General features: G+C 41.7%; 1 protein-coding gene across 1 annotated transcript; it reads right to left on the minus strand.

The window, feature by feature from the left end:
* Positions 1 to 15,615: 15,615 nt before the first annotated feature.
* On the minus strand, positions 15,616 to 16,533 carry LOC135720903 (olfactory receptor 52L1-like). The gene has a single exon (XM_073815582.1). The coding sequence runs from the start codon at positions 16,531 to 16,533 to the stop codon at positions 15,616 to 15,618; it is 918 nt and encodes a 305-aa protein (XP_073671683.1).
* Positions 16,534 to 19,933: the final 3,400 nt, after the last annotated feature.

Genomic DNA, 19,933 nt, shown 5'->3' on the forward strand with positions numbered 1-19,933 from the left:
TGCCACTCACTGGAATAGCCAGTTAAAGAAGCTGAGGTATTCTCAATGTTCTAAGTGATGTACTTGCTGAGCTCCATTGCCCATCCAGCTGACATCATATGAGCTGAAAATAATCCAGGAGCTTTGTGAGGTATTGGAACCCTTGACCATTAAAAGGCTGTTCGTGGTTTATTATGTGTTGCTAACGTTATCCACGAAGACCATTTCTCAATCCGAATGCTATAGCCAGAGGTCGCATTTCTAGGTCTTATTTCAGAATATTAACATTAAAATTAACTTTAAAATTTTAATAATACATTTTTAGTTAATCATAAATTGTTGTTATATGCTTATTATGACTTGCGAATGTAATGCTCAGTTAACTTAACTAATAAACCAGGCATGATAATGTATGCAGCAGCCTTCCTATTCGACCTCCAGAGGATAAAGCCTTCAGATTAAGAAATGCTCTGATTCTACCGCTATTCATTTAACCGTAACTCCTGAAGCATTTGCGCTATGAAAAGTTTGAATTGTTCCTAAAAGAAGACAATTGCGCTTTTTGGCAATATATGGTTTATTACGGTACTTTCTTGCTTTCCGTCCGCCAATCGCTGCTGTTTGTTGAGAGCTGAAGGGGAAGCGCGTTAGGTTCAAGTGCATTGCAGCAGAGAGCAATATTAAAGTCAAAGGAGTAAAAGTGCTTTGAGCAGTGAGGTAAACAAAATCATCCAAAGTGAAAACTGTGTAACACTAAAGTTGACTCGCTGTTGGTGGCTCGTGACTCGACGGCCCGACTGTTTAAGTTGATTTTCAATAAAGTAGATTTTTTTTCCGCTTCTGGGTCCTCTATGTTTCAGAACCTGGCAAATACTCAGATAAGCCACAGGCTAATTGGTTAAATTAACCCAGAAAAGATTTTTGCTTACACAAAACTAAGTTTAAGGTTTGTTTCTTGCCCAGCTCACAGTATACAGTCAGACAACATTACCTGTAATATAGCTAATGGCACGATTATGACAAAGTGCGGACGCCGGTTTCTTTTTTAGAGACCCACCCATCTGCCTCCGCCACTGATTAGTTCTTCAGCGTTTTAAATTACTATTTTATTTTCTAACGCTTTTCGGGAATGAACGGAGGTAAGAAATTTAAGACTTGGGTAAATTAAATTTAAGACCTAGGATAAAAGTCTGGGCGTTTTTAAGACTTTTTAAGGCCTTAAATTTAACATTCTGTATTTTAGATATTTTAAGACTTTTTAAGACCCCGCGGGAACCCTGTAGTAACAGTCACAAGAACCTTTAATTTCCAGAAGAATATACACTTAATTTAACTACAGTTTAGAATTTTTATTTCAAAATACCCAGACGTCACAGGCACACATCGAATCTTGGGATAGGCAAGGCTCTGAAGGATACATCTATGGATCCTTGGCTTTGAGGAAAAAATACACATTTGGAGGCTTGTATGTGAAGGAGTCTTCGAATTGGGACAGCCTTTATTGCGGCACGGTGATGTCATTTGCCTTCAAATACGGCCTTGGAAGGCTGCAGGCCCTGAATTGGGATGCACCGATAAATAAAACATTTGAGGAGCTATTGAGAATTAAATGCAACAGTGTTTGCTCAATAAGTTTTGCATTGGAATATATGATAACTGCATTTACCATGACTTTGTGTTTTGTATTATTTAGAAATGAAAATAACATTGGAACAAAACCAATTAAACAACATTGCAGGGGTAATTTATTTCAAGAATTTGATCATTATCAATATTTTAGAACAAAATGTATGCAGGGTTGAGGAGTGACTAGTTACGTGTAATGAAATTATGTTATTAAATTAAAAATTTCATGTTATTCAATTTAACTTTATGGTCCTTAAAGGCAATTATTTATGTAGACATTAGTATACATGCACATATAGCAACAAAACACACACAATCATATTTAGTTGTATTACTGAGGTAAAATGTGTAATTTTATTAGTTACAAATCAAATTAAAAGGAAATTGCTTGAATAGTCTACTCCCGAGTGCATTTTACCAAAGAACCTATTTATCTTCACATTCACATGGAAGGTCGAATTGAAGGTCAAGATGGCCTTAAAAGGGGTAACGCCTCCGCACAATTGCCCACCGAATCAGTTATTTGTGTCGGAGGAATTACGGTCCAGCATCATTTAGTGGGGTCATTGTTTCAATGTGGCTTGTCATCCCAGAGCAAATAGTAACAAATTTTTGGTCGAGCCATGATTTTGGTGTCCACTTATAGTCTAGTAGCCAGTCCAGTATAGCATGTATATATTGTATATTACATGTTTGCCGTGGTGCGGAGGTGAAGCCCTCTTGGTTAGCCTTGCGTCTGGCGGGCTGACCCGGGTTGCCCAGACTCAGTTTTACCTCTTGCATCTGGCGAAGTTTTAGTTGGGTCCCTGTTGGATCTTGCGACTTGAGGACCAACCTGGGCAACTATTATGCCATTCGGCTGTTGCCCTAACGACTTGCGAGACCTGTCTTGTCTGGGATATATATAGTGTATATTTGTAAATAGTTTGTTGATCAGACATGGTGATGGGCTTAGGTGATGTCATCTCATTGGGTGTCTTAAAGAGCTAACCTGTTAGTATGTATCATACAGTTGCAGGATTATTATTAAAACATTATTATTATTAAACATTTTAGATTATTTTATTTACCATAAAATAATCTAAAATTATGACTGAAAGAAATAAAAATTTGACTAAATAAATCAAAATTTGTAATAAAATTAGCTCTTTGACATCTGAAAATGCCAGAAATGAAATCAGCATCCTCTGAAACCTCTAAAACCACTCACATATTGTAGAAATTGGCCATTCAGTGCAAAATATGTGGTCAAAATGGACGATTAAGCTAATATTGCAAGTTATGCAAATTTTGCTAATTGCTCAGCATATGCAAATTAGCATCCGGTAGTTTCTGTATGCTGGGGACCCATACTTCACATTTCTGCAATCAAACTTTGGTGTACTAAACATTTCCGGGTTCACCTCGTTGGCTACTAGACTATTATGGCTCGTGACATTCACAGTTTTGTTTTGGCTTGCTCGGTTTGTTCCACTGGTAAGACTTTCAATCGACCAGCCGATGGGTTACTTCAACCGCTGCCTGTCCCTTCGAGACCCTGGTCCCATATTGCGCTATATTTTACAACCCCAAATCAGAAAAAGTTGGGACACTGTAGAAATTGTGAGTAAAAAAGGAATGGAATAATTTACAAATCTCATAAACTTATATTTTATTCACAATAGAATATAGATAACATATCAAATGTAGAAAGTGAGACATTTTAAAATGTCATGCCAAATATTGGCTCATTTTGGATTTCATGAGAGCTACACATTCCAAAAAAAGTTGGGACAGGTAGCAATAAGAGGCCAGAAAAGTTAAATGTACATATAAGGAACAGCTGGAGGAGGACCAATGTTAAGGAATGGGAATGTTGTCCCATTCTTGTCTAAAACAGGCTTCTAGTTGCTCAACTGTCTTAGGTCTTCTTTGTCGCATCTTCCTCTTTATGATGCGCTGAATGTTTTCTGTGGGTGACAGATCTGGACTGCAGGCTGGCCATTTCAGTACTCAGATCCTTCTTCTATGCAGTCTTGACGTTGTAATTGATGCAGTATGTGGTCTGGCATTGTCATGTTGGAAAATGCAAGGTCTTCCCTGAGAAACGACGTCTGAATGAGGGCATATATTGCTCTAAAACTTGGATAAACCTTTCAGCATTGATGGTGCCTTTCCAGATGTGTAAGCTGACCATGCCACACGCACTCATGCAACCCCAAACCATCAGAGATGCAGGTTTCTGAAATGAGCGCTATTAACAACTTGGGATGTCCTTGTCCTCTTTAGTCCAGATGAAATGACGTCCCAGTATTCCAAAAAGACCTTCAAATTTTGATTCGTCTGACCACAGAACAGTTTTCCACTTTGCCAAAGTCCCAGAGAAAACACCTACGCTTCTGGGTCATGTTAAGATATGGCTTCTTGTTTAAACTTTAGAGTTTTCGCCGGCAACGGCGAATGGCACGGTGTATTGTGTTCACCGACATTGTTTTCTGGAAGTATTCCAGAGCCCATGTTATGATTTCCATTACAGTAGCATTCCTGTATGTGATGCAGTGCCGTCTAAGGGCCCGAAGATCACGGGCATCAAGTATGGTTTTCCAGCCTTGACCCTTACGCAAAGAGATTGTTCCAGATTCTCTGAACCTTTTGATGATATAATGCACCGTAGATGATGATTACTAAAAAACTCTCTTCCAAAAACATCTAACCCGATTCTTTATCACGCATTTTTGACTGTTCCGAACGCCCAGCTACTCCCGAGTGCATTTTACCGCCGTCCCACCCTCTAAGGGCAACATGGTAGTTTTGACCATGGTGGATCGATTCTCAAAGGCGGCTCACTTTATTCCCTTACCCTCAGCCAAGGAGACAGCGTTGATCGTCTTAGATCACATCTTTCGCTTACATGGCCTCCTGACACATGTGGTTTCTGACAGGGGACCCCAATTTGTGTCCAAATTTTGGCGAGAGTTTTGTAGATTGTTAAGGCGACTGTCAGTCTGGGTATCATCCTCAGTGCAATTGCCAAACTGAGAGAACCAACCAAGATTTTAAGAGAGTGTTGCGATGTCTGGTTTTCAAGAATCCTTCATCCTGGAGCCAGCAACTGTCTATGGTGGAGTACCCCCACAATGCGTTACCAGTGTCATGACGGGCTTCGTTTGAGTGTAGTATAGGGTACCAGCCACCAATTCTTCCCAGGCTGGAATCCGAAGTTGCGGTCCCCTACGCTCACACCTTCGTCCAGAGGTGTCACCGCACATTGACTAGAGCCGTGAGACTCTACTCCGGGTGGGGGCGCACCAAGGCTAAAGCCGATCTCCACCGACACAGTTTTGGAGTTCGCATGTGGATTACATCACTGTTTGGACTTTCTTTTCTGATCATCTGCATTACACTGACCATCAAAGTTCCTGTACCACCAGCACAAGTGGATGACGTCAGAGTAACGCGAGAGCGATTTGAAATCAGCCTCCTCCGCAAGATTTCTCGCGGTACTCTGACGCTGATGGCGCTGCGTAAAGTTGAGCACACTTAAAAAACTGAAAGCAGCTGAACTCGACAGAAATGCCCTGCGTATGCATGCACTTCGTCCATTAATTGTATATTAGCAGGACAATTTATCTCCTACTTCTCAGCGTGAGAAATACAAAGTGTGAGCGTGTGAACTGCCTGAAATGCGTGTGTCTCATGGTGAATGGGTGAGACTTGAGAGCCCTGATTAGATGTATTTCCACTCACATACCCAACAACTGCTGAACAACGCAGACACACAGTCCTCGTCTTTTCCACCACTCTCTCGCCTGTACTACTATAACTGACTGGAAAAGTGAAGTTTTGCCAAACTTGCAATCTTAAAGAGGCCGGCGGATGCTCACCACCATTTGCCATAATCGCTGTCGCTGCTCACTCACTCACTAGACCGTCAATCTGACAAAAAACTGCAGAGTGCCAGAGAATGTAGACGGGCTCTGATAGAGCGCATACATAGGCGGAGCTCGACGGCATCGGCGCCAATCAGAGCTTCAGAGCTAAAGCGGGCTACAGATTAGCTGTCCCTAAAGAACCCGCATATCTAACAGTAGTTCCGCATTACATTAATTATTTTGCACACAAGTTTTTTTATTTTCATACCGTGTATTCTCCGTTTAAATTCATGCACCGACCCGTGACCCCCGTACCGATTCGGGTCGAAACGAATACATGTACCGTTCCACCCCTAATATATATATATATATATATATGTTCTCATTCTGTTTACACCAAATTCTGACTCTACCATCTGATTGTCTCAACAGAAATCGAGACTCATCAGACCAGGCAACATTTTTCTTCAGTCTTCAACTGTACAATTTTGGTGAGCTTGTGCAAAATATAGCCTCTTTTTCCTATTTGTAGTAGAGATGAGTGGTACCTGGTGGGGTCTACTGCTGTTGTAGCCCATCCGCCTCAAGGTTGTGCGTGTTGTGGCTTCACAAATGCTTTGTTGCATACCTCGGTTGTAACGAGTGGTTATTTTAGGCCCATTCTCCTCTGACCTCTAGCATCAACAAGGCATTTTCGGCCACAGGACTGCTGCATACTGGATGTTTTTCCCTTTTCACACCATTCTTTGTAAACCCTAGAAATGGTTATGAGTGAAAATCTCAGTAACTGAGCATATTGTGAAATACTTAGACCGGTCCGTCTAGCAACAACAACCATGCCACGCTCAAAATTGTTTAAATCACCTTTCTTTCCCATTCTGACATTCAGTTTGGAGTTCAGGAGATTGTCTTGACCAGGACCACACCCCTAAATGCATTGAAGCAACTGCCATGTGATTGGTTGATTAGATAATTGCATTAATGAGAAATTGAACAGGTGTTCCTAATAATCCTTTAGGTGAGTGTGTGTGTGTGTGTGTGTGTGTGTGTGTGTATATATATATATATATATATATATATATATATATATATATATATATATATATATATATATATATATATATATATATATATATATATATATATATATATATATATTAGGGGTGGAACGGTACATAGAAGTCACGGTTCGGTTCAATTTCGGTACAATGGAGGGAAAAGCAAAACAAAAATGCAGAAGGCAAATATTTTTTTAGTACTTAAGATAATCTTAAAAACATAGGTGTCCTTATCGGTGTTATTGTGAGATGTCATGAATATGAATTGAAATGCATTTGACATACTATCTCGTATAACAAAAATGTATAAACTTGTAATCATCTTTTATACAAAGATGGGTTTCAAATGTATAACCAGTTACATAAATACATTTTTAAATTACATTTTAGCACATTTATTTCAGATTAATGTACTAAAGAACAAAAAAAAATGTAGGCTTGTAGGATGCATTAATAGGTGTGTACGGCTTCATGAGGCGCTGCAAGGAACGACAAGTGGATGACGTCAGAGTAACGCGAAAGCGATTTGAAATTAGCTTACTCCGCAAGAGTCTCACAGTACTCTGACGCTGATGGCACTGCGTAAAGTTGAGCACACTGAACGCAGCTGAACTCGACAGAACTGCCCTGTGTATGCATGCGCTTCGTCCATTAATTGTATATTAGCAGGACAATTTATCTCCTACTTCTCAGCGTGAGAAATACAAGGGGTGGCGTGTAAGCGTGTGAACTGACTGAAATGCGTTTGTCTCATGGTGATTGCGTGAGACTTGAGATCCCTGATTAGATGTACTTCCACTCACATACCCAACAACTGCTGAAAACGCCGACACACAGTCCTCGTCTTTTCCACCACTCTCCTTCGCCTGTACTACTGTAACTGACTGGAAAAGTGAAGTTTTGCCAAACTTGCGATCTTAAAGAGGCCGGCGGATCCTCACCACCATTTGCCATACTCGCTGTCGCTGCTTATCTCACTCACTCACTGGACCGTCAACGTGACAAAAAACTGCAGAGTGCCAGAGAATGTAGACGGGCTCTGATAGAGCGCATACATAGGCGGAGCTCGGCTGCATCGGCCCCAATCAGAGCTAAAGCGGGGCTACAGATTAGCTGTCCCTAAAGAACCCGCGTATCTAACAGTAGTTACCCATTACATTAAAGCTCCCGTTCAGTCTGTGATTTTAAAGCTTTGATTGTGTTTATAGTGGGCAATATAACATGTGTTCATGTTTCACGTGTAAAAAAAACACGGTATTTTTCACACAATTTACTTATCTGTATAGCGCTGTTTTCACTGTCCTCAAAACAGGCTGATGTCTTCCTTGTTATGTGAAGTCCCTCCTTCAGAAATACGTAACAAGTTCTGATTGTGTAGTTTGTTTAGTGTGCTGTGATTCTATAGCAGCTTAGCTTAGCAGAGCCGTTTGAGCCAAGGCTGGTGACTGACGTATGCATGTGGGCGGAGTTTAGTCAACGAACTGTTTTACTGATGTCATTAAAGCAGGAAATAGAGGGCTGTAGTCCAAACAGGCCGTTCATTGTAGGCTTTTAAAGAGGAATTCTATTGAAGAAAATATATCGCCTGGCAGTGAACTTTGAGCTTTATCTTTTATGAGCTGTAAAAACAGGTATTATTTATGCATATATATATATATATATATATATATATATATATATATATGTAAGGGATAATGTAGAGGCAGCCGGTAGTTATTGGGAAATAAGCCCCGACAGTGTGATCAGGACCCGACGCGAAGCGGAGGGTCTTGTATCACACTGAAGGGGCTTATTTCCCAATAACTACCGGCTGCCTCTACATTATCCCGCTTATTACACGGCTACTTGCCACATAAGAAAAAAAACTGGACATGAATATGAATTTGAAACATTTTATTGGCATATTTGTTTTAAATTAACATTTTTATCCTTCCGCGAAACTTTGCACAGATGCATAAAATGATCGTCATACCTTATTAAGATCCTCTGCTTCATACTTGTCTCCATTTTTTCTCTTTTAGCCAGTCTTTGAGAAGTTTTAATGCGCATTCTGTATTTTTTTGTGTGTTAGCTTCGTAGCTGTCATGCTCTATTTTGTCAAGTTCAGTCTCAGTAAGCTCTCTGTGTCTTGTCGTGGTTGTCGAGTGTTTGTCACAAGATGGCGCCAAACAGACAGTAATCTTTATTGATCTTTATTGGCGCGGAGCGATTTTACTCGTGCAAGTAGTCCGGCTATGCGTTATTATTTTGGAGCGGTTATTATTTGAAAAGAACGAACCTGCAAATGTCTCAACTGACCAATCAGAATCAAGCATTCCAGTGAGCCGTGTAATAAATATATATAATTTTGTGTTCCTGCCCTTTATATGTTGGGAAAAGAATACTTGCATTGCGTACTAGAATCATTGAGCATTTGAGTGCTATCAGGAAACAGGATAACACTTTCCCAGTCTTTCGTCATTTTGAGTTAGCTAAACATTCTATTTCAGATTTTAAATTTCTGGGCATTGAGAGGGTTTTCTCCATATAGGAGAGCAGGGAACCATGACAAAAAATTGTTCCAAAGAGTCTTTTTGGATTTTTTAGTTGAAATCATTAACTCCATAAGATTGAATGAAGAGATGGATCTTACTTGTTTCTTGTAATGGGAAACAGTTGGAATTATCCTTTATAGATTAAGATTAGCTGTTGATCATGTGCAATTGTGCCCATATAGTTGAGAGTTTGCTTTGCTATTTCATGAGCATTGAAGAAAGCGTGGGCTGAAACATTTGTTCTCTCTTGTCTGCTTTCATACACTTTGCACTGTTGTCACTTTTTGCATATGAAATAATAAAAAATATTTTTGATAGACCTCTTTTGGTCTGAATTAATTTTTCAGTGTGCTGACAATTCCCATAATTTATTGGACCTTTGTAAAGGTACAAAATAGAACCTTAGGGTAACACTCCAGTGACAGAACAGGTACAGTTCCCTTTCAATACGGTTCACTTCGCATTGCGTCAGTTAGCTGACGCTATGGGGGAAACTCCTGTTTACTCCGTGACTGAAGCCTATTGGTTAACGTCTGTACAAAGTACAGACCAATGACGTTTGAACCCGCGCGCGGGAGGAACACGTCCTTATATAAGCGCGGTTCAATCGTCAGGAGCTCATTATTTTCTCCTTCAGCGCGAACCTCTCGCTGCTCCGAAGAAAAAGAAGAAGCCTTACCTCGCCGTTGATGAAAGCCCTGCAGCGGAGTCCAGGCCTAGCGTCTTCCCCTGCCGTTTTCCGGCTGAGAACCGAAGATAGCAGAGTCCAGGTCTAGCGTCTTCCCCTGCCGCTTTCCGGCCGAGAACCGAAGATAGCCTTCGCTTGCCGTGGTACGAGCCCTGTGCAGCGGACACATGCCTGACGAGGTCTCCCCTGCGGCCGCCCGGTAAGATCAATATTTTTAATATAAAGCTATAAGCTAAAAGAGCAGGCGCTGTTGTAATAGCGTCCAGCACAGCGGCTCGGTGAGCCTCTCTGCTATGAATTTCCTCCGAGCGCGTTACCGGTCTGGCACCTCCCACGCCGGGACCGCGCTTATGCTTTGGTTGTCTTATCCATGTTTCGTGCTCCCCCTGCTGTTCCTCTCTCGCCGGGATGAACACTAGCCATGAGACTAGATGGATGCATAGACAAGCACACACGGACTAACCCCCCCTGTGTTCTGTCACACCGCAACCGTTCATGCTTACAGAGTCCCTTCGCTCCTCTTACATTCAGTGGCGAGATCTCTGGCACATATATTAATCCCCCGAGTGCATCGGGTGATACCGTTCATACAACGCATGGCTGTTCTGTCTGTGTTGCTCCTCCCCTCTGCCGTTCCTCTCTTGTTGAGATGAACAAGCGGGGAACCGTAGAACTTGATGCATACGACAAGCAAACACGGGCGGTCTGCCCCTGTTCTCTGTCATAGCACAGCCACTCGTGCTCCACGCTCGCGGAGTCCCTCGCTCCTTTCCCCACAGTGGTGAGGTCTCTAAACGGCTTAGTTAGCACGCGGTATTACGGCTCGCTGCCTCTAAATGCAGCTGTCTAGTGTTCAACGATTACAGAGCTTCATGCCCCTCCCCTCTTGGAGCGGCGCGATCTCATTCGTCTGCTCGATAGGGCGGATTTGCCGCTATTGGAGCACCAAGAACACTCATTATAAGAGAGCTTCATGCCCCTCCCCTCCTGGAGCGGCACGATCTCATTCGTCTGCTCGATAGGCGGACACGCCTCTATTGGAGCGCTAAAACACTTATTATAGAGCTTTACTGGCCTGAGCCTGTCTCACTTCGGATAGCTTACTGTTCGTCTGCCCGTTCATTTCTCTCTGGTTTAGACGGAATCAGAGGCAGAACGAATTTGTTTATAATATACTGAGGCCCGAATACCTCCCTTTATTCAGTCCCGTCCTATATCAGTGCGCTGAATATTGGTACATTCTTATATACCCTGTTTTTCTGCCCTTTTAATAAACGGCAAAACCGCGGGCCTCACGGCAGACTTCCTCTCTGCGATGGGTTCAGTCTGACATTAAACCACCTAGACATACTGCTCTGCTCCGTGAGCCGTTCGGTCACCGACACTACTGAGGCTTGTGCACCTGAACGGCTGAGCTCTGGTCTCCGCAGCACAGCTGCATCAACAGAGAACGAAACTGTCTGGGAGAAAAGGGGTTATGTTGCGCCTAGGCTGGACTGCCCTGAAATGTTTTCTGTGTGCTGTTTATCCAAACATACTGTGTAATACTGTCGGTTATGCGACCTCACTATAGTGGCGAACGGTATTTAATTCCTCTAAAAAGAGTAATTTCCGTGCTTACTATACTGTGTATTGACACCTACGGTTGTACGGTGTCTCTAAACACTTTATCGCCTTACTGACAAACAATCAGTAATACGCACACACGGCCCGCTGTCCATAATTCTATCAACGCTTGCCGAAAAAACCCCGGTTTGGCCATATACTGTGTATTGACACCCCACGACTGTACGGTGTCTCTAACACCTTTCTGCCAAATTCGCTCGCAGCCCACCTCAGTTTCTCCGCTACGATGCTGATGGCGCAAACGAGCACGGTCTTATGGCTGTTATTCTCTCTTCCTAGAGAGACGACAGCCTCAGACTTTTGCATGGATCCAAGCGTTTGAATCGCGCCCTCTCCGGACGGCCACTCAAAGGCTTACAGCCAAGCGGTTTATGACGTTTTTCGGCCATAGAGCTGATTTATATTAGCGGATCTGAAGACGCTCACACCTCCGCTCCAATACTCGGAGATATTAAGGGTAATATCAACCTCAAGTGAGCTTGCTACCCGCCACAATAAGTTTCAAAGCTTAAAGCGCGCGCACAGTCAGACGCGCGCGGCATCTCGTTTAAGACGGGCACACGTACCCCTCTAACGAGCCTCAGAAAGCTGAATATCGTGGCATTCTGTTCATAAGTCCACTTCAGTTTGACTAAGCAAAGGTCCTGCCCCGAGCTGACGGCCGGGAAGCTTGCTTAAGTTACACACGGCTGCATGAAGTGCTGTCATTACGAGCTAGCCCAGCATCTGCTGTGGGTTGAACACGCTTTACGACGGCAATCAGCCTTCGGCGCGTGGAACGCCGTTTGTCTCATATAAATCACCTTGTACTGTGAATACGGTACATTAAGAGGATGATTTAGCACTGCAGCACTCTCGACCGTGTTATTGTGATAATGCGGTCGGGCAATCTACGGTGGTTTCATTATTTACCGAACCAGACTGAGATCTCGCCCCCTGAACAAGCTGACGAGTCATCTCCTTTATAAACTCATTGCATCGCTTTATAAGCTATGTTCAATCAGAGTGATACGCATCTCATGCTTAAACTACCAAGATTCAAATATTAACCCATTACGATGGGCGTGCGGAGATGGCATCCGTGGGACACGTCCTACATTACGTGCCTTATGACACATTGACACAAGCTGCTAGGACCACTTTCACGAGGCGTCCTTATGCAAAGTCTGATCCATTCTGTCTAGTGACATTTGAAAGTCTAAACCCCCGCGAATCGTGGGTGGAACACTTTTCTCCTCACTACAGAGGCACGGCGGCTCTCTCCCCTACCTATATCTATGTGGCCGTGATAACAGCGAACCACGCTTTTACGACCGACCATTCATTTAATTCACAAGCCTGTCATCTCTCAGATGCGGACGGCGGCGGTAACAGCGAACCATGCTTTTACGGCTGGCCATTCACTTTATTCATAAGCCTGTCATTTCTCAGATGCGGACGGTGCCCGAGGCACAGCGCTCTGGAACTGTCCAAGGTCCTGTATGACACATACGTCTGACGTACATCAGACGATCAGCTGTTCATCTGTGTCACAGATCACTCACTAGAGCACCTGTCAATACAGGTTATTTATGGATCGTTGACGTTATCACCTCCCGTGACAATTATGCTCACTTGTCTTAGAGCATGGGCATGGTCTTAGAGGTTTCCTCATTTGACAATTGTGACACGGCCGGTTGGTCCCCGCCGTCCACGTTGTCAGTATACAGCTTCGATATCCCTGCTTCGCGCACTACTGAGGTTTGTTGCATTAAAGGTGCGCCCATTAGCTCACCTGTATGCACGATATGGTTTTTAATTATATGCGTCCACCGTGCGCTTAGAGAAGCTCACATGTACACGCTATAACATTTTGGTATACAATAAGATGCGCTTGGAAAAGCTCACCTGTATACACAGCTGTGTTATGCTTTGTGACACATACATTGTTGTTCATCTGTGTACGTTCACGGTGCGTTGGGTGCCCACCGTTACGTTCATCAATCATATCTGTACACATTCACGGCGCGTTCTGTGCACTGATTTATCTATACGCATTCACGGTGCACTGAAGAGTTCACCCGTGTGCGCACAATTTATTATCAGAACACATGACGGCGCGCTCGAGAATCTTGCCGGCCTGTGCATTATAACACTCTGATTCATCTATATGCATTCACGATGTATTCAAGTGTTCACCTGTGCCCGTGCAATTTATAGTCAATACACATTTACGGCGCGCTTGGAAAGCTCACCGATCTGTGCACTATAATACTACCTATATGCATCCCGATGCGCTCGAGGGTGCACCTGGGTTCACACTATTGTGGTATCTGTATAATCCCACGCTACGAACCGTTCTGCCGCATATTATAGTCAGATCGGCCGTTCGTGAGCTTCGCAGATCACTCACTACGTATGTCTGTTGCTAACAGTGGTTATTTAGATGGATCGTTGAAACCATCGCACTGGCTCACGCCCCTCTATGAGCTATGTCCTATATAGAGCCCACTCTGTGCGAGTTTGGCTTCTTCATGAACTTGGTCTACAGGGGTATCTATATCTATATTTGATATCTGCTACGCGGCCGGCTGGTCTTCGCCGTCTACGTTGTCAGATTGTACAGCTTAGACGTCCCTGCCCTACGAGCGCAGGTTCTCTCGGCTCAATCATGCATGGTCATGCGTTTTATGTGTACACCACGGTGCGCTCAGCGAGCTCACCAACGTGACTCTGAATTTACTTATCTCGCACAGCCGCGGCGCGCTCGGTACCTCGCCGTCTTGTGCTATGTTATGTGCCCCCGGTGCGTTTAAAACCCCACCGTGTGCGCGTCAACAATTTATATGGTGCTTACACATTTGCTTTTAAAGCTGTGAATATGCCGGGTATAGGGCCACACGCAGTGTCTCTCCGGTAAGGCACTTCAGTACGTTGTGTATGCACGGCGTGATGGGATTACGTTCCCCCATAGCGTCAGCTAACTGACGCAATGCGAAGTGAACCGTATTGAAAGGGAACGCTTAGGTTACTCACGTAACCCCGGTTCCCTGAAATAACGGGAACGAAGCATTGCGTCTCTTGCCGTGCTACAAACGTCTACGCAGCGAGTGTTATTCGGCTGCGCGCTTCAGTCGAATAATAATGAGCTCCTGACGATTGAACCGCGCTTATATAAGGACGTGTTCCTCCCGCGCGCGGATTCAAACGTCATTGGTCTGTACTTTGTACAGACGTTAACCAATAGGCTTCAGTCACGGAGTAAACAGGAGTTTCCCCCATAGCGTCAGCTAACTGACGCAATGCTTAGTTCCCGTTATTTCAGGGAACCGGGGTTACGTGAGTAACCTAAGCGTTTTGTACTTTTTTCTGACAGTGTACATGCAATGCCACATCTATAAATGTAAGTTAGGAAACTATTTTTTTTTAGGCATCCAACACAATATTAACCTTTGTAACAGCGAAGTATCTAAAGACTAAAAACAACCTGTCTGAGAGGTGACCAACATTCTGATTTTGGATGTACATACATACATACATCTGTGTTGTCATTGTATTTCATTTAGGATTTTCTTATATTTCTATTAACACATTTTTTTTATCATTGTAGTGTGAAGGTGTCATTAAGTGTTGCAACTGTCAATTATATTGTACATTTTTTAAATATTTTACACCCAGATGCACACAGTGTAGTGGCAAAAGTAGTGTTGTTTTTAGGTCCCATTTATCTTTCATTTGAATGTAACAATTAACAACTAAAAAGGGGATGTAATGTAGCTGCTGGTTGTTCTTTGCTATTTTATTTTTCTAAATTAAAAATATAAAGTATGCCAGTAAAAAAATTGTATTCACACCTTGTGTCAATTACATGTGCATTTAAGGTGTCACTGTTTTCCAGATTTGCTTTGAAAGGCTTTGAAAGGTTTATTGTTCTAACGCTGCAATTTGTGGGTTTGAGCCATTATTCATAAAAACACGCTCTGTTGCTTTAAATCATGAAGTATTTATACAATTTTTAAAGTAATAATTCATTTTAAAACATTATATTGTATATGTAATTAATGTACCAACAACAATACAGTACCATGAACATGTAATACATGTATTAGACAGTTACAGGCAGCAGTATTAGAAACATACAGTATATTGTTAAATAGGCTAAAAGAAAAAAGAAAAATGAAGGGCACCAAATGTGAGTCAACAGAAAAAAATACAATGACTGACTCTTAAGGTAAAATTGCAAAATAACATTATCATATAAATGCATGGCTGCCTCAAGTAGAACTTGTGAATTTTTTAAACATGACCTCCTTTATTTTTTGAGTTTTTACCCCATAGATAATTGGACTAATGATAGGGGACAGAATAAGCACATACAAAGAGATTACTACACGTACAGTGTGAGGCACATGTTGCATATTGAACAGAGTTTGGAACATTTCAAAGCATCCACCAATTACAAAGTTTAGCAATGCAACTAGATGGGGAACACATGTGCTGAATTTAACTCGCCCTCCTTTTGACAGCTGCAAACAGATAAGAATGATCCTTACATACGTGTAGAAAATAATGACAACCAGCATAACTGTAAGACATAACTGTAACATCATAACTCCACTATATATGTTAAAACTTAATGTGTCAGTGCATGCCAACTTCACCAAAGAAAAATTATCACAGTAGATTTTTTCAATGATTACTCCACAAATGTTAAGTTGAGCTGTCATTGCAATAGTGACAGTATTTCTGGCAAAAGGCAAAAGCCAAGAAACTGCAATACCAACAACCACTTTTCTAGGGGTGACTATTTTTTCATACTGTAAAGGATAACATATAGATATATATCGATCATAAGCCATAACCGTAAGATTTGTTATGTCACAGCCACCATAGGTATAAATAGAAAAGATTTGCACAAGACAAGAAAGCCATCTGATTTGATAATCCCTTGTCATAATCTTATTCAAAACAAAAGGTGCAAAAGCAGAGGCCCCATATAAATTTATACATGCCAAATTGCAAATAAAGAGGTACATTGGTTTATGTAGCACTCTTTCAACACATATTATATATATGAGTAAACAGTTCGAAATTATCATGACTGGATATAGTAAAGATAAAACAGCCACAAAAATATATCTCTGCTCATATATTCCTCTGTATCCATCCAGTATAAAGGAAATATTTTTCATGACAGCTAAATCACCCGTCTTTGCCCTTTGACAAATGACTGCACACAACCCAAAACCACTACATTTAAAGGTTGAAAAACTGAAAAAACAAATGCAAATCTGTGATGCTTCAGTACAAAAACCGAAGGCGTATAAACTGCTGTCATGCAGCATTATAATGTCTTGTCCCTAGTTAATGTAGTTGCATCATCTTAACAGCAAAAAAAAAATAATTTATATACCAAAAATGTAACAAAAATATATTTGCTGAAATATATTTTGGAATATGTTTACAAAATATATTTTTCATCAATATATTTTTTTCACCAATATGTTTTTGTAAATTTGAAATATATTTTCGAAATAAATATATTTTAAAGCATTTAAATATATTTAGCCCTCCATGGGCCAGATTTACTAACAGCTTGCGCCAGACAGTGCAAACCATAATTTTGCTGTTAAATAACGACTCTCGGGATTTAACTGTAAACGCAATTTACTGCTGTTTGCACGTGTCATATAACTGGTATTTGCACCATTATTTTGCGCCAAAAATTGTTTTCAAGTGTAGCTGATAATAGGAGGATTTGCTATTTGTCTTGGTTTCAGTATGTTGGATTCTTTTGTATTTTTTATTTTGTTTTTGTTTTTGCCTGTTCTGTCTGCTACCTCTTGCTCTGCCATCTCCTTTTACTAGGATAATATCACCTCCGTTACCCTCCGCTTTGGACTCCTGTTCTGTCTCCATCCACTCTGTCGCTGTCCAGAAACTCTGAGACTGGTTGTGACCGCTGTCCAGCTGTACCTGTCGGCCTTCATTGCCGAATTGTCTCCTTACCTCTACCCGACACAGTTTGGCAGTTCGTTGTCCAGCAGCTACCTGTCGGCCTTCATTGCCTATTGTCTCCTCATCTCTCCCCGACACAGCTCGGCGGCTATTCCTTCCAGTTTTTGCCCAGTGACTATATTTCTCCCTGGCATTTCCCAGTGGTTATTTCTCTGTCCATTATTTACTCTTTATTAAAATTTTGTTTCATCTGCATTTCTATATTGTGTATTTCTATATACCCTGACATTATTAAAGTAATAAGATCAAACACGAAAAACGTAGTATTCATAACTTTTCAACCTCTACTTAACATATTAATACCAAGCCCCTTAGGTAACATTGGAGTAAAAAATCTAAAGTTTACATTAAACGTGATAGTTTCACATGCGGAACTAAACTTTATTTAATTTTTGCTCCAAGTCCCCTTAGAGGCTCTGTATATTTAATGTGTAGCACAAAAAATTTAGTTACCAGGTGAACTTAAATGTATGAAAAAAAAAACCCAAAAAAAACAAATAATGTCAACTACTATAACCATATAACCATTGCGTCAAAATTAATTAAATCTAGCATAACATTTTAAGTAACTGTAGAGCCACATGAAATGCAAATTTCCCATGATGCCTTTCCAGTCAAAAATTCTGACATCTGTCGTAGCTATTTTGTAAAGCACATGCACTGTAAAAAATCCAACTTCAAAATGTTCTTTTAACAAAGATAATTAAGTAACAAAGCTTTTCTTGTTGAAGGGCGTCAATTAATTAATTTGTGTTCACTGAATGAAATAAGTATAATCATCCTGCTAACAAATATTATTTTGTTGAATGGACATAGATATCTACGTTTTTGTCCAATTCGTTTACCCAACTTGCCAAAGTTTAGTGAGCACTGTGTGAGGAAGCCTTTACACCTGCCTGGACTTACAAGTCTTTGTACATTTTATCGAGTCCAGGCTGACATCATCAAATTCATGACTCGAGTCCAAGTCACATGACTCAAGTCCACACCTCTGGTTATAACCCTGTTACCGTTACTGACATTAAAATGCTGCGTTACTATAATTGATCTCACTGAAATGATTTTCACATGAGTAGGCTCTCTCGGTGGAACAACCACATAGCTGATGATGATTGGCTTAATTTCCATCGTTAGCCAACCAGAGGCAGAGTTCATACACAAGTACACGCACAGTCAGTCCGAGCAGTTTAAACAGTGTAAACAAAGTTCAAGCAGTGTCGCCACAAAGTCGTGTAAAATAACTTCAGCTCTCTTGGGCAAAGCTTATCAAGCTGCAGGTCAGGCTGGTGCTGCGCTGCATACTATGGCGATACCAGGCTGATCTGTTTTGATTTGAGTGCAGGCGAGAGTGTGAGGATTTGAGTGCAGGCGAGACGATAGAAAAAGAGACATCTGACTAGTTGCGTAGGGCTACAGATATGTCTCTCTGTGACACTAAAGAAACGGCTTGCACTATCGGCCATTCTATGCCTGCTCTCAGAGAGGCATTTATGGCTAAATCTGTCAGGCATGAATGAGAAGGATAAAACTTTTCTTTTAGATGCCCCTGTTTCCCCATTGGGTTTATTTGGTGATGCGGTTGACTCTGTTGTCACGAAATCACTGAAGTTAAAAAGTATGAGGAAACATTCACACAGTTTTTGCCTCGCCGCATGCAAGGGGAGGGGCTGTCACGCACGGTCACCCGACCTCTTCCCGGTCCTTCAAAGCTGAGGAACATTAAAAAGGATAGCGTAGCAAATCGTGCTCCCCGCAAAAAGCTTGGGGTTCGACTCGTCACATTCAGCAGCCCCAAGGGCGGACTTCAGCACTTTATTTATAGAAGAAACAATCCTGACGGTTCCACTCTCTACAGTAGGGCTCACCGGCGGGGTGGGGCATATCATATTAAATCAGATCGCTCCGTCCTGCTGCCTTTACAAAGGCTTGCGGGGGGGGCGGCGGAATCCAGCTAAATGTCCAGTGGACGCCGCAAACTCTTTATTTTTCAATCACTCTGCAAAGAGACTTAGATTGCTCTGCTGATTTTGGACATACAGATATGATTTAAACATCATTTAAAACGTTAAAGTGTCTAGTTTTTTTCTGTCCAGTCCCAATAAAAACAGAATGTTGTGCTTTTCGCAAAATTAAGAAAATAAACATGATGCGCGTTTTGTTCTCTCTCCCTCAGTGAAGTCCTTTCAGAAACACGTCAGAAAAATTAACTGTAACTTAACGAATACTTGTCAAAGAAACAAAAGATAAATGTCTACATAATGCTTGGAATGTTTGCTTTAAAATGATGTAAGTAAGATCAAAAACAGATATTGTCATTCGTGTAAACTGTATGAGAAGGAGGAGAGGTACCGTCTTTCTCCTGTTACCTGTTTATCTGTAATGAATCGCCACACCCCCGCACCATTGAAGTGAATGAGCAGAGACATCTTTATGCATAACTCGTGCCCCCTGCAGTCAATGGATATGCAATCCACAATCCATCTCTCTATTCCTTGTTATGCTGAGTTGTTTCATCCGAGTGCATCAAACATGACATCTAAATCCTTATTTACTTGCTTATGTGTGTCAGTATCT

This window comes from Paramisgurnus dabryanus, chromosome 8 (genome assembly GCF_030506205.2).
Source record: "Paramisgurnus dabryanus chromosome 8, PD_genome_1.1, whole genome shotgun sequence".
In the NCBI taxonomy this organism is placed as follows: domain Eukaryota; kingdom Metazoa; phylum Chordata; class Actinopteri; order Cypriniformes; family Cobitidae; genus Paramisgurnus; species Paramisgurnus dabryanus.

Excerpts from the sequence above, each read along its gene's own strand:
- LOC135720903 (XM_073815582.1), bottom strand. The coding sequence starts at position 16,533 with ATGAAAAATATTTCCTTTATACTGGATGGATACAGAGGAATATATGAG.